This window comes from Gallinula chloropus (genome assembly GCF_964237585.1).
Source record: "Gallinula chloropus genome assembly, chromosome: 11".
NCBI lineage: Eukaryota > Metazoa > Chordata > Aves > Gruiformes > Rallidae > Gallinula > Gallinula chloropus.
Window position 1 is genome coordinate 8,723,905 of NC_140096.1, and position 14,413 is coordinate 8,738,317.

Genomic DNA, 14,413 nt, shown 5'->3' on the forward strand with positions numbered 1-14,413 from the left:
AGTATTTAGTCTGTTGGCTCAGGAACCTCAACTACTTACTGTACATGTAGTGCCTCTTATGCAGTTCACACTTGTCCTGTTAGCATCCTGTCTTGATCTCATCTTGAGCCCCTTCCAGCAAAATAGCTGCTTGTAATTTTGGCAGGCATCCGCTGGATGCGAGGTTTGGAAAGCGTATTGGCTGTCTGGAAATGCATCTTGGCTACTGGGCTTGTCTGCTTAACCCCTTGAACTGGGTCTTTGCAGCCGTTAAACGGTACTGGGAAGCCTTTGTAATGAAGTTTGGGATGGAACTAGACTGTGACAAGTTCAGGGGTGGGGCAAAGCTGCCTTCTCAGGCAATCTGAAACGCTTCCTGTGGTGGTGGGGAGTGCTGGGACTGGTGCTTACTGCAGGATCAGAACACTAGTGTGCAGTGTACGATTTTGGGGCGGTGGGCGCATTACCAACTTGTAATCCACGAGTAGGTTTGCATAGGAGGGGCACACCGTGGCTGGGAGGAGTGTCCCCCAAACCACTGCTGGCGTTTCAGGCACAGCCACTGCCCTGCCGGCAGCCCCTGAGCTGAAGGGTGTTAGCTGGGGATGTGGTTAAACTCAGACATGCAGAGCTCAGCTGCCAGCTCTGCCATTGAGGTGCAGGGCCATAGGCTGTCCCTCCAGAGAACAGCACCTTCTAGCAGGCAGAAAAGTGGGTGTTAACAACACAAACCTGTAACAAAACCCCAAGCTGCCCTGAGCATGGAAGTTGAATGATGGTGACTGCATGTGCTGCTTTGTTCACCTCCTGATCCAGGTGCTGTGGAAAAGGGGCCAGGGCTTTTCCCCATGGGTTTTTATTTTAATCTCCTGGGTTGTGACTAATAAAGGATGTTCTCTCAGAGTAACTGTAACAGGTACAAAAACAGTTATTCTAAAGGCCTCTTCAAACTAGCTCTAACAGTACCACTAACGGCTTGCTGCAGCCACAGGAAAGCACAGGGAGGTGCGGGGGGAATCTATTATGGGAAAGGAAATGGCAAAAATAAGAGGAATTGATCCATTGCACAAGGATGTAAGTTGTGTAATAAGTGGCATACAATTATCTGACTTGACTGTAAATGTGGGGATCCACCCACAGCTTCTTTTACTGGATTAGTACTCTCATTTTGCAGCTCCTTTTGTCAGACTGAAACTTGTTTGCCCTCTGGGCAGGGTGGCAAGCTGCTAGCAGCCATGGTGTTGAAACACCACTGGTAGGATGTGACTGCTTACTATCTGCTTGAAAGGAAAGTATTAAAGCTGCTTGAATTGAACTTGGAAACGTCATTAATGATTTTTGGAAGCCATGCTGTGTAGGGGGTAGGCAAATTCCCTGGGTATTGTTTTTTGTTTTTTTTTTTTATTGTTTTAAATGAATAACTCTAGTAATCTTATGAAGTCGAACTTCTATTCTTGAAAAAGTTGCTTGTCCAAATCAGATTACTAATTAAATTGGATAAATGATGCCTCCGGAGTTCTAAAATGCAGAGTTCTCCAACCTGAAGTTGGAGAAGTGTTGGCACAGGCCCATCTTTGTATGGCTCTGTGTGTGTGTTACTAGTGTGTGCTTGCTAGTCCTAGTTGAAGATGATAGCTCTGGACCTTTGAAATGTTGATTATCAGAAAATGGGGGAGTTGGGGCAGGGTGGATGAGAGGTCTCTAAAGTAACTCAACTGCAAACATCAACCCCTTTGCATGAGGAAAAGGGGCATGGAAACCCTCTTGTGAGCTCTGGGAACGTGGTTTGAAGGAGAGTTTTTTTGTTTGGCTTTTTAAGAGAGACTGTCTTTGGGGTGATAAATTAATAAATTTGATTCCCCACCACTTGGGGAGGTGTGGAAGAAGCCCTAGTTTATGTAACTTACAAGGATGTCTGAAGTAAGCTCCCTGCCTAGATACAAGTAACTGATCTCTAGACTGATGGACAGGTCCTGCATGGAGGATCCCCTGAGGCTGCACTTGGTTGCTCTGTACTCAGGCCCTTCTGAATTGATCAGCTATTGATCAGCTGCAGGGGGGACTTCAACAGGAAGGTAGTTGTGGCTTCTCACACTTACTCTTGAGAAAAGCAACAAAATACTGCTGTGTTGCTCTGCTGTGTAGGCATCACCTTCCCAATGGCCATGGGTATCTTCAAGGAAACTTTTTTTTTTCCTGTGAAAATTCTTGTTTACCACTGGCTCTATGGAAGAACTTTATTTTTCTTATCACTGGGAGATAAGAAGTCCAAATTAATCTCAAAATAGTGTCTTGTGTTAGCAGCCAAACAAGTACATATTTGGGGCTGTAACACTACAGTATGACAGTGTTTATATTAGGATAAATCACTTAATTTCCTTTTTGAACTTGACAGCTTTAGCATTATGTTTTGTACTAGATTTTTAGTGCCACCTTAATCTCTTCTTACCCTTTTCAAGGACAGGGGTTGCCTCTTTTAGCCACTGGATACAATAGCTACTGTAAACCCTGTCAGAGAACTTGTGTGGAACATGCTGATGGAATGGATTCAGAATCGGCTTGTTTTAGAGCCCTTTGTTAGATTAGACAGAAGCTCTCATCTTCCAAGCTGCACATGGGGCAGAGGTACTTCTAAATTACTTCTAAACTACTCCCATGTTAGTTGCCAAGTGCTAGAAGAGCAGGTAACTGGCAGCGTAGCTTTTCAATGGCCAAGATGCTGCAATCAGCGTTCCCCCTTGCCCTGTGTTAGTAAATCAGTGCTGTAAAGGTGACTTTTCCTGGAAGTTATGGGCAGAGTGCTTTCTGCACTGGCAGCATCCCCTCTGGGGTCTCTGCTGAAGCAAAATACAGACACATACTCCTGTCACAGGGCAGTCTGGCTCCCTGCAGCTCAGGTGCTCCCTCCTCCACCCCTTCTGGGTTCAGTTCCTGCAAGCAGATTCTTCAAAGCTCTGAGCTTTCTCAAGTCTTGCCTGCTCACTTCCTGTGGTAGCTTTTTCCTCTGTCCCCAGCAGCGTGGCTCCTGAAGCTGTGCTGAAGCTGCAGCTTGCTGCCCACACAGGCTGCCTTGCTGGGGACTGAGAGCAGCCTGTGAGGGGGAACACCTCTAATCTGGGTTTTTTTTCAGGTGTGGCTCCACAGTGGTTTCTGAATCTGAGCTAGTTTGCTGCTGTGCTTCACAGGGAAGGAGTAAGACCACATGAGCATAACTAGTTAGATTTGGCTGCCTCCTTCCCCAACCAGGCTTGCTGGCGCTGTGTGTGAGCAGGGCCGTGCAGCGAGGTGGTTCTGCAGCAGCTGCCTCCTCCCTGTTCCCTGCCTGCAGACCAGTGAGGACCATGGCAGACCGGGGGGGCCCTCAGCACCTTCCACAGCTCCAGGGTGCCAGCAGAACTGTCTTTCTCCATGTCAGGCGGTGGTGCCTTCTCCCAGCTGTTCAGCCAACTCACTCATGTAAGATAATCATGATGCAACTCCAGCAATCTTTCTCTTGTATCACTTGCAGTTCAGATGCTGCCCTCCATGTGCAGTTGTGCTGATGGGGCACAGCTCAGCCTTATCTGCTGCTTGGTTTTTAAATGAAGGAAGTTTGTTACTTCAGTGAACTTGTTAAAAAGTGTGGTATACACGGGGCAGAGCAGTGTATTGCATCTGTGGCTACAGGACTCTGCACAGGAATCCAGTGGCTGTGGACTCTCCTTGGGGGTTTGTATCATGTTTGTGATCTCTAGATCAGTCAGCAGTGACATGTGTTTTCTAGTGGAATCTGGAGGATGCTGCCAGCTCCTCGTGTTTTTGGTCTGGAGCCCAGTGAGGCATGTTTCATAGCACACTGCATGTATGACCTCCTCCATCCTTCTGCAAGGGGGGTGATGATAGGGATGAGGGAACAGGACAGAAGAAGTATTTGTTATTGAAGCTAGTAAGTGGAGCTCCTTTCTGTGCTTCTGGACTATAGCTCTTGATGTTTTTGCCAAGCTGAACTCAAACAGTGGTTGAGTCCATTAATTGAGATCAGAGCATCCAGTCCCTTGTTCCTTTGGCCACTGGCTGCTTAGAGAAGCCTGTCCTCTCTCTGCAGCCGGCTTTTAATTTAGTTTTATTATAGGTACAAACCAGAATTTCCCGTGGTAGATGACACTGAGATGGGGAATTCAGCATAGCAGTGGATGAATTTTACTGTAAGGTTCATGTAAACCTGCTATTTCTTACTTAGTGTAACTTATAGTTGGCATTTTTTGTGCTTTAATGACAGTCATGTGTGTCTTGTTCATGTGAAGTACTCTGAAGCTTGTAATACTGAGCTCGTTTTACACTGTGGTCGAGTGCATAAGGTAACAACACATAAGAAAGGCAGGAAGCTGCAAAATACTAGGCATCCCAGTCCCTTCAGAAATTTGATCCACAACCTATAGCTGACTGCCCTGCTTTATGCCTTAATGTACAGCAGGTGCAGACAGTTGAGATGTGTTTGTAACTAGTGTGTTGCTGAAAGTACCTCTGTGTGTCTGGCTTGGTCGGAAATGACATTAAAAATAGCACCAACTGAATAACTGACAACTACTTCTGCAAAATGAGCCTCGGTGCTGCCCTGTCAGACCTGTACAGGGGATGGGTGGGGAAGGTGCCATTTTTATGGACTTATTCCCCCCGGTACTTCTGGCTCTCTGGTACCAAGTGCATTGAAGGTGGGCAAGCTTCCTCCTGCACTGTATCATGTTGACTTCATTCAGATTGTTGCAGTGGGGTGGGATGGGATGCCTTCCTTGGCTTTGCTGTGGCTCCAGTCATATGAGGACTGCGGTCCCCAGCTGATGAAGGGTGGTGGGGAGGGCTGGGAAGCTCCAGGGAAGGGAGTTGTCAGGAGGGTTAATGCTCGCTCTGGGGGCCACAGTGCCATGCTGGTGTTCTGCTCCCTGATGAGCTTAAGGGTATGAAAAGCTCCTTTAAGGCTGCTGGAAGGGGGCTTGGTTTAATTAAGTGTAATCCCTTTAGAAATTGCAAGCGCTTTCACATGACCCATTCCATCCTCACCCTGACACAGAGGAGCTGGGGCTGTTTGGGCAGCGTGCTGGCGCTGGGGAAGGAGCCAGATGTCTGTGAGTATTGCTGGTGGGGGACACTACCTCTGGTGCTCTTCCCAGGCCCTGGTAGACTCTGGGGGTTGGCGTGCAGCTCCTGTCCTTGCAGCAGTGCTCGTGTTGGCTGCCCAGCCTGTGGGAAGCACAGTACAGTCCTGGGGAGCGCTTGTGCTCCAGGAGACACTTGTGTGTGTGCAGGGACAGGGGAACAGTTCTTGTTACGTTTGCTGTACTGTTGCTGAAAGCCAAACCTGGCAAGGCTTTTACATTGTTAGGGTGCCTTACAAGATCTTGAGTTCAGAGTTGATGCAGCTTCAGCTGGGTTTGATGTGCCTCTCTGGTCAGAGCTGGTGAAACTGATGCATGGCACTGGTCTAGTACCTTTACCTGCGGTCACTGCTGGGCAAACTGGTGCCCTGGAGGGTGTAGTGTCTATAAAGGATGGCCTGAAATGTCTTTTTAACTGAACTTCTGTTCCATAGGTATCAAATCAGCAATAAAGTATGACTTTTCCTGAGACCATTTTCACCAGAAATACCTACTTGGTGGCTTGACCCTGAGAAGTGTGAATACCTGAAGCTTGAAGCCTGCAGAGCACAGGGTATCACAGCTTCCCCACGTTCAGGAAACCTAGGGAGGAAAGAAGCTTTAGCTCAGGGTCAGGGTTTTGTAGGGGTTGATACTCTGTTGTGCTGACTCTACCTATTATTCTGACACAGACTTCCTAGTACTCTGTTCCTGTCTCAACTTGTGCAAACAGAATTGTCTGTTCTGCTGTTGCACTGCTCTGGTACGAGCCATACATCCGTTACTTGGCTGACAGTATGAGTCCTTCCTGTTTGTTCTGCCATGTGCAGCCACAGCTTTTCATCTTAGGAAGCAGTGGTAGCAGGTTATTAGTAGGGCTCCCTCAGAGACCTGGAAGATAACTGGTAGTAATTGGTGCTAGTAAAACTTTCTGGGAATCTCAGTGGGGTGGAAAATAGGACTTGAAAGTGTAAGGGCAATATTAAAATACCTTAAAAGATGTTGCAGATAGGGTCTGGTGCCACTGTCTATTTAAGCTCATCTCCTGTAGTCTGCTAAATGTGTGTGTGTGTGTGGGGATGTGTCCAGTAGCTCTTGCTTATTAACAGGTGCTTTCTTTGGCTGCAACAGCTCTGGGAGCTGGAACAGCATCTCATCCATGCAAGAGGTTCTGTCTGTGCAGGTCTCACCCTCACCACAGCACTGTCCTTGGCAGCAGGAAGCTCTTTAATATGCTCTGCTAGTGGCAATCTTTAGCTGTGCTGAGACTGGTAGAACAATGGTGAATCCTCAAATAGAGAAGAGGAAGAGTTGCTAGGTTTCTAGCTCTTTCCTGTAGCTGTTATGAAACGAATTGTTTAAATGTGGGCTTTTTTCTTGAGCATTTTTTAGCTTGGTGAAATGTGATACTTGAATTTTCCTGTAATGTGTAAGATGGCTTCCTCTGGAAGCTTTCTGTGTAATGTTGCTAGCTGTTTGTAGGCAAAACATGATATTAAATGGTGATGGAGGGACCAAAGAAGGGTATTTAGAGGCCATCTGCTAGGGTAAAACTTATACTAGATTAAGATCTAAGAACTTAGAGGGTTGCAGATAACTCTGCTAGAGTAGTGCATTATAAATGCTATGTTGAAAAAAATGAATGAGTTGGTTTAAATAGAATTTGAGTATAAACTGGTGTATTAGGAGAGCTCCAGTACTGCAGGTGGTGGTCTCAGGAGCAGAGTAGAGGGGCAGAATCATAGAATGCTTTGGGTTGGAAGGGACCTTGATCGTCTAGTTCCAGCCTCCCTGCCATGTCCCAGGACACACTCCACTAGCCCAGGTTGCCCCAAGCCAAAGGCCTTGGACCCTGCCAGGGAGGGGACATCCACAGCTTCTCTGGGCACTCTGTGCCAGGGACTCACCACGCCCATAGGGAAGAATTCCTTCCTCCTATCTAATCTAAATCTCCTCTACTTCAGTTTAAAGTCACTCCCCTTGTCCAACACTCCCTGATAAAGAGTCCCTCTCCAGATTTCTTGTAGGTCCCTTCAGGGACTGGAAGGGGCTCAGAGGTCTCCCCAGAAGCAGCCTTCTCTTCTCCAGGCTGAGCCAGCCCAGCTCTCCCAGCCTGGCTCCAGAGCAGAGGGGCTCCAGCCCTCAGATCATCTCCATGGCCTCCTTGGGACTCAGTCCCACGGCTCCATGTCCTTGTCATGGGGTCCCCCAGCTGGAGGCAGCGCTGCAGGGGGTGTCCCCAGAGCAGCAGTGCTGTCAGTGTGCGTTACCAGCTCTTGTTGAGCTTTACATCAATCCACACTCCCGAGTCCTTCTCCTCAGGGCTGCTCTCAGTAGCTTCTGGTACAGCACTTGAGTCGTGTAACCCTTGTGTAACATCTTGTGTTGGACTGTACTTGTCTGTGACTGCCTCAGTAAAGTGATTTTACTAAAAGCAAGACTGCAAATGAATGAGGAGGATGAAGGTAGATGTGCAGTGCCTGGCATTTGTCGGGTAGAGCTCACAGCAGTCTGTAGGTCTCTGTGTAGTTGGAGCTGTGGGCAGAGCACGCTGGGATCAGTGATGCTGACTTGCCTTAACAGGGTGGCCCGTGGGTATCTCTGTGAAGGGAGCTCCCTTGGTGCTTGGTTCTTCAGCCTTTTTATGTGCTAAGATAGATTTGTATTTCTGTGCCAGTACACAGGCTCTTGAAATGCAGCAAAACGCTTGGTGAAGCTGCACCTCCTCTGAAGTGCTATCAAGCCTCTTCCCTGCTAACTGGGGATGGAGAGCTGTGGCTCCCACCACTTGAGGTGTAGGAACCTCTCTGTGTTGTTCCAGTTAACAATCACTACTTCAAAAAAACCCCAAACCAAAAAGCCTGGCTGGGTAGCACATGGGAGAAAATTCTGTGTATGTAGTTTCCACATCAGTGAGGCTTAACAAAGCTCAGTTCTGCAGCAAACTAACGTCCCAGCCAAGTATTGAATGACTGTGAAAGGAGTGGTTAAGATGTCACTGGTACAGCCCAGGCCATGGTTTTCCCAGGCTGTTCTGCTGACAGTTAACAGCAGTGCACTGCTGAGTGTTAACACGTTGGGATGGGGAAGCTGGCCTTGCTGGGGTGTGGTTCTGCAAGCACAGCTCCGTTTCCTGCCTGTCTTAGTTCATGCTGCCTTCTGAAGTAGCACAGGCTGAAGCTGCAAGTGCAGACACCCCACTGCTGTTCCTAAACCTTAGGTTGCTGCTGATCTTGAGCATGAGGGGCTGCCTTTAGGGGGAAAACTGTATATTTTCCTACTGAATATGCTAACTGAAGGATAACTTGTCAGATGGCTAAAGTGCAGTTGAGTTCCAATGAAGGGATGAATCTTGCTGGCTCCAGCAAGATGGGGCTTTATTTTGCTGTTCTAACACAGATATGAGTCTTACAAAAGAGTATTCTGTATGGATTATGCAGATACTTACTGGAGCAGCTATATTTTAAATTTTAAGGTCTGATTTGCTCTGTTTGGTATGGGTTGTAAAGAGCTGCCACAAGTGTTTCAGTTCTGCTTGCTCTGGGCTTAGATACAACCACCTATGCAGATACCAGATAAGAGCAGCTACTGTGTTTTATACATAAACTGCAGCAAGAAGACATTTTCTTCTGTGGTAGTTGGTACACCAGTGTTTTAGGTGAACAGGAAATACTTTAAAAGCAACCTGTTGCCTAATGCCTCATTTAAGAGAACCCTTTTTGTAGGCTAGCAAATGGACAGCTTGCTCTCACTGGTAGGTGTGCTGGGCTAGTCAGGATTACAAGCTGGCACTCTTTCTGGTGGAAGAGATCACTCCTTAGCTCAACTTAAACAAGAAAGCCTTTGAGTTTATCACAAGGTACAACATAGCAGTGTGCCTAGGCTCAAGTAGGGCTTTTGAGAAACTTCAGAGTGTGTTTGGATGCTGTGGTCTCTTTCAGCACTTGACTTAGACTCAGCTAGCAGAAAGCTCCTTGCTTATGGGGAAAAAATAACTGGTGGTAGGTCTCAGCAGTCATCTGCTGCTTTATGAGTAGACAAAGTGTGGAATCTGAAAATACACAAAATCTGTTCATGGATCCTATATACAGGGATAAATACTGTCTGTGATTGTATCAGTATTGGGTGGTTCCTTCCCTGATCTCTAGTGTCATGTGGGTAGCTTATAGTGTGAATTATTCTTACTAAAACTCTTCACAGCATAATTCCCCTCACCCCTGGAAGGCTGGTGCAGTGTGTTAAGAGGATTGATTGCACTGAAGAGCATATAAATTAGTTTTTGTTGATGTGGGGTAATTGGCTTGTTGGCAGGAGATATGGGTAGTGGTGCACTGCATCTGTACATCTTCAAGTTCTGAATCTTTGCTTCGATGGAAAAGCATTAGAACAGTTTGATCTGCAGCTTATGTTCATAAGTCATGAAATATCTTTACCTTTTTCAGATGATAGATAAGCAAAGAGCAGTGAATTCTCAGACTGCTTGGTGTACTTGCAGTCCTTACTTTGCCTGGTCAAAAGTTAAGGCATCTGTGTTCAGGCAGGAGAATTCAATATGAGAATCTACATGATGTCTTCTAGTAAAGGTCAAGAGTTGTGGCTACATTTTACATTAATCTGTGAGGTGTTTAACGTCATGAGAACTGCTGGTGTAAAGGAGTACAGGCGCTTTCCTGCTTCTGTGGGATGACACTGCACCCTCCCATGCTGTAATCCCTTGCCACTTACATTTCTCATGTGAAAACCTGATGGTGAGGCTTTCCTGTTGAGATAGTGTCATGTAACATTTCTTCTAGAACACCATTCATGATCTTACTAGTTATGTGTAAGGCTAATGTCATGAAATCTTGACTGCAATATTAAATTACACTTAACCCATCTCTGCAGTATTTAGAGAGATCTCACCTCCCTGAAAGAGATGGAAGGCAGCGGGGAACTGTATAGAGATACTTCTACTTTGTGAGCAGTCTGCACATAGCAGTGCCTGAATTAGTTCAACATGTGTCCTTTTTGCCTTGGAACATGAGATCATCCTTGCATCCTGCCTGCTTTGTACCCCTGGAGCATGTTGGGGATTGTGCCTTATAATTTCTCCAAATACCCATGGAGACTGAACAGTGTTGCTGGCATAGACTTGTCTGCTGCAGCAGGCTGAGTTGTTAATGCTGCCTTGACTTTCATCCTTCAGGTGGATGGGTTGGATGTCTGGTCATGTGAACTGAGGCTTGGATTGTCTCTGCTTTTGTGAAAGACACCAGCATGTTCTATACTAGGAAATCAACTCCAGAATCTGTCAAAGACTCCCCAGTGCCAGGACATAGATGGGAATGTTGATAGGAACAGAGAGGATAAACTCTTACACTGTGAAACAAGCATTACATTCTACAGGGGAACTGATAAAACAGAGCAGGTGACTGTACCTGCTGGCAGTGCAGCTCCTGAGGGCTTGGGAGCTGGTCCCTGGCTGTAGGCAGATGTTGGTTTTCATTATTGGGCAGTGTAGCTTGGAGCATGTGCTGCAATGATGTGTTTTCTGTCTTCCAGATCAGTGTGCGAGTTACTACCATGGATGCTGAGCTGGAGTTTGCCATCCAGCCCAACACAACAGGGAAGCAACTCTTTGATCAGGTAAGTGATGGACCTGCCAAGTTCTGAAGTTGATACAGATGTTGTAATTCTATTAAGACAGCAGCAAACAATTTCTAAAGGACTTCAAAGGTTAGGTGACAGTGTGTATAATAACCTGAGAACTCAGCATAGTAAGAAATTACACCTTTTTCAAAACTACTGCATTTTTTAATCTCCAGGAATATATTTTTAACTCATATGCACTGAATTGATGCTGTAGCTCATAATAAATAATTGGAAAGCAGTAGGTGTCTGCAGTCATCATCCATAACTCTTATGAGGGAGCTATCAGGCTATCTTTGGCTGGCTTACTTGCAAGCATTGTGTAATTGATTTCAAAGAGTAGCGGGCCTCTAAAACAAGAGAGGTTTAGTTGGGTTTCAGATGTTGCTGCAAGCCCGAAGTGCAGGTTAAGTGATATTCAATACTCCAATCAGGCCCTGAGGGGAGTCCTAAGAGAAGTTACATACTGTACTGTGTTGGGCTGTCTTCCTCTGGCTGCTTCAGCCTTCCTCTGCACTCACTGGCTGGGCAAAACGCCTCCTGTTCTGGCCCAGACAGAAGCAGGGAGGCACGTGCAGCACAGAGCTGGAGCAGATGGAGACAGACAGTATCAGTTGCAGTGGCTGAAGCTTTGACAAGCTCCATGGTGTTTCTCTGCTGCACTTGAAGGGCATGGGTTTGCTACCTGGAGGAAAATCTGAACAGTAAGTTTGTAGCTTAAAGAAAAGTAAAGGGAGTCTGGGTTTAATGACAAGATGAAGGAACTGCCAGACCAGAGATGTCGGATATGGGTGCGGTTCAGCAGTGGTAAGTGTTCTGAGGCCAGCTCACACAGTACCTATCTAAATGAAGAGAGAAACTGAAGGGCTGAACCACCCATAGAAGTCAGCAATTTCTTTAGGGGACAGCAAGTTGGGTTTTTTAAGATGTTTAACCACAAACTACTACTTTCTCTCATGCTCAGCTGGATGACTCAACACTAGATATTACATTGCTGTTTGCAGCCCAGCCCTGAAATGGAAGAAACAGTGATCCTGGGCTTTACTGAACGATCATCCTCTCATAATGGGAAAAGCAGAACGGCTTTCAGAGACGTTCTGAGTTGCAGTGTAGTCCTCAGCTGCCTGTGTGCTACTGCATAGCAGCCTCTACACATTTTAGCCCTGCACTATCCCAAAATCTGTCATTTTTGGAGTGATAGAAGTGAGAGCTGGCTTCTGTTCAAAATCCACGTGTGCAACATGAACTCCACCACAATTAGTCCATGGGAACATGTGCCAGTGAAGCTGAGGTGACAGACCCCTAAATTCATCAAAAGGTGACTGTTTTTTGCAGGGAGTGTTCCTCATGTGGATGTTTCCCACCATTAGTTTTCAGTACCTGGTTTCTGACATGATCCCAGCAAAGCAACAGTGATCCGAGCAAAGCTGAGAAGTGATAGTGCTGAAGTCAGGAGTCTCTTTATCTGCACACAGTGTTTTCAGTCAGCTCTGGACCATCTGCAGCATTTGCTGTAAGCTGACATTGGGATGGCAGACTTGGGCTTCAGCAGCTTTCCTTTGAGAGGCATCTGATCATGTTTCCAGCATGGGAACTCTTCATGTCCTTGTAATTGATTTCACTCCTGTGTCATGCTGTTAAACAGCATGTCCTCCTCCCTGCAGTGTGTTTCACACAGCACCTGCCCAAACAGAGGCTTTATTTTGTTTTTTCCTTGGTAAATACTTTGCAAATGGAGAAGACAAATGCTGCTGCAGAACTAAGTTGTTAATGTAAATGAGGCAGTGTTATTTCAGCTAAATTGTTTGTATGTGGAGTTGGAAGAGGAAATACAGTGGGGAAAAAAGCCTCTGAAGCTAGCTGCTAAATATTTGCTGTTTCTAAAAGGCCTGGTGGGCACCATCTCTTCATACTGTCCATATATCACACTCACTGCAATAAGAAACTGTTTTCTACTGGTCAGCACATGAGGTTTCCTTGTGGAGGTAAAGATCTTGGTTCTTGATAGGGTGGATAGTGAAATGTATGTCCTAGACCCTCATCAGTGGCAGATGCTCAAACTGATTACTGATCTTTGCATAAAGAGCTGAATACCAGACAAAACATGAGCCAGTAGTGAGTTGACAGTAAATACTAAATCTGCTCCCTTTAGTATGGGGATGGGGCTGTGAACAAGGTGTCAGTGGCATACAGCCAGTGAGTTTCAAATGGCTTGGCTGTTTGTGTAGGTTAGTTCCTGTAAAGAGCTAGTCCTGAGCTGTTCCCCCTGCTCTACTAGGGACTAAGCAGTGACTGCTATCTGACTGACAGTCTGTTTGCTCTGACTCAGTTTCTATTCCAAGGTGGTCTTGGGTCCTGTGCTCTGGTGTGTAAGAACAAAGTTATGGCTGGTTGTTTTCTACCTCCCTTAAACGATGTGCTCCTGGAATTGTTAAGCTAGTGTTCTCTGCCTGATGCTGTTCCTGAGAAAGGAATGCTTTAATAAATGGAGTTTTTTTAGGGAAGGGAGAGCTTCTCTACAAAACAAACTTAGTTTTGCTGTTGCAGCACATTTACCTTATGATGCAAAGCTTGACTTTTGACTGTCTTGCAAGAAAAACCAAGTTATCCTGCATGTATCTACCCTGGAGTGCCCTTTCACTTCAGGCTGTCAGCTCTGACTTGAGCAAAAAGGAAGCTGCTAAGTACTACCACAGTTTCTAACTGCACAGCTACCTCAGTGCATGCCACTGGCTTTGGTAAGATTTAGGCAGTATTTGTTTCCACCCAGTGTGTGTAAAGGTAGATTGAATATATTGTTTATGCCATCCATAATTCTAACCTCCTCTGAATAGGAGTCAGGAGACTTTTGGAAAGCTTGTGTCTAGGTAGCAGCTTAATGAGGAGGAAAAGGTTGAGTCTAAAGATCCATGGTAGTAGTAGGTGGATGGGCTTGAGCTGGAAATGTTGCTGTGTGTCTCTGTCTCTCTCCTGCTTGGTTAAACTCCAGAAGGTGCTTCACTGCTTTGTTGGAAACTGTCTTCTGCCCCGAAGTAGCTGGCTGTAGAAATACCACTGAGTTGCTATAAATCGTGATGTTACTGCACTGTATACTTGAGATTGTCTGCAACACACCATCCTCTTGGGGCCTGCCTGTACCTTGGACAGGGAGAGGTAACTAAGCTGCTTGCTAAGTGCTGTACAGCTACCTGGAAGGCTTTCACAGACATGCCCTCGTTCATACAGCTGGGCTGTGTACAGACTCATCACAAAACTCTCAGCTGCTGACAACTTCTGTGCTGCAAAAACATACTCCCTCCATGCTTCCCACATGCTGTGTGAGGCAGCTTCCTACAGTGCCTTCTGATCTCTTCTGACCTTGGATCCTGCTGGCACCTTATGCTTTCATTTGCCCTTCAGAGCCCCTTATTCCATCCAATCACTGGTAGAGATGTCTTAGCAGTCTGCTGGGTGGTGAGTGTGACCGAAGGGTGGGGATCTCAACCCATTTGATGATCCTGATGTCAGACCTTTTTTAACAATGAGGTGTGGTTACTAAACTGCTCACTCAGAATTTCCTTCAACCAAAAATGAACTTCAGAAGAGGTTTGTTTCTTGGTGATGTGCTTAGAGCTCTCAACTTCAGTCATTCCAGTGCAGCTGTTTGGACGTTGCAGAGTCCAGGAGACACTAGTTGCAGTGTGTGACTGCAGAAT

General features: G+C 46.3%; 1 protein-coding gene across 1 annotated transcript in view; it reads left to right on the plus strand.

The window, feature by feature from the left end:
• MSN (moesin) overlaps positions 1 to 14,413 on the plus strand; it is a gene marked incomplete at its 3' end in the record, with an annotated part of 40,125 nt that overhangs the window by 13,393 nt on the left and 12,319 nt on the right. Inside the window, exon 2 of the mRNA XM_084269027.1 lies at positions 10,632 to 10,715. Within this exon, the coding sequence (XP_084125153.1) occupies positions 10,632 to 10,715 (84 nt within the window). The remainder of the gene's footprint in view (positions 1 to 10,631; positions 10,716 to 14,413) is intronic.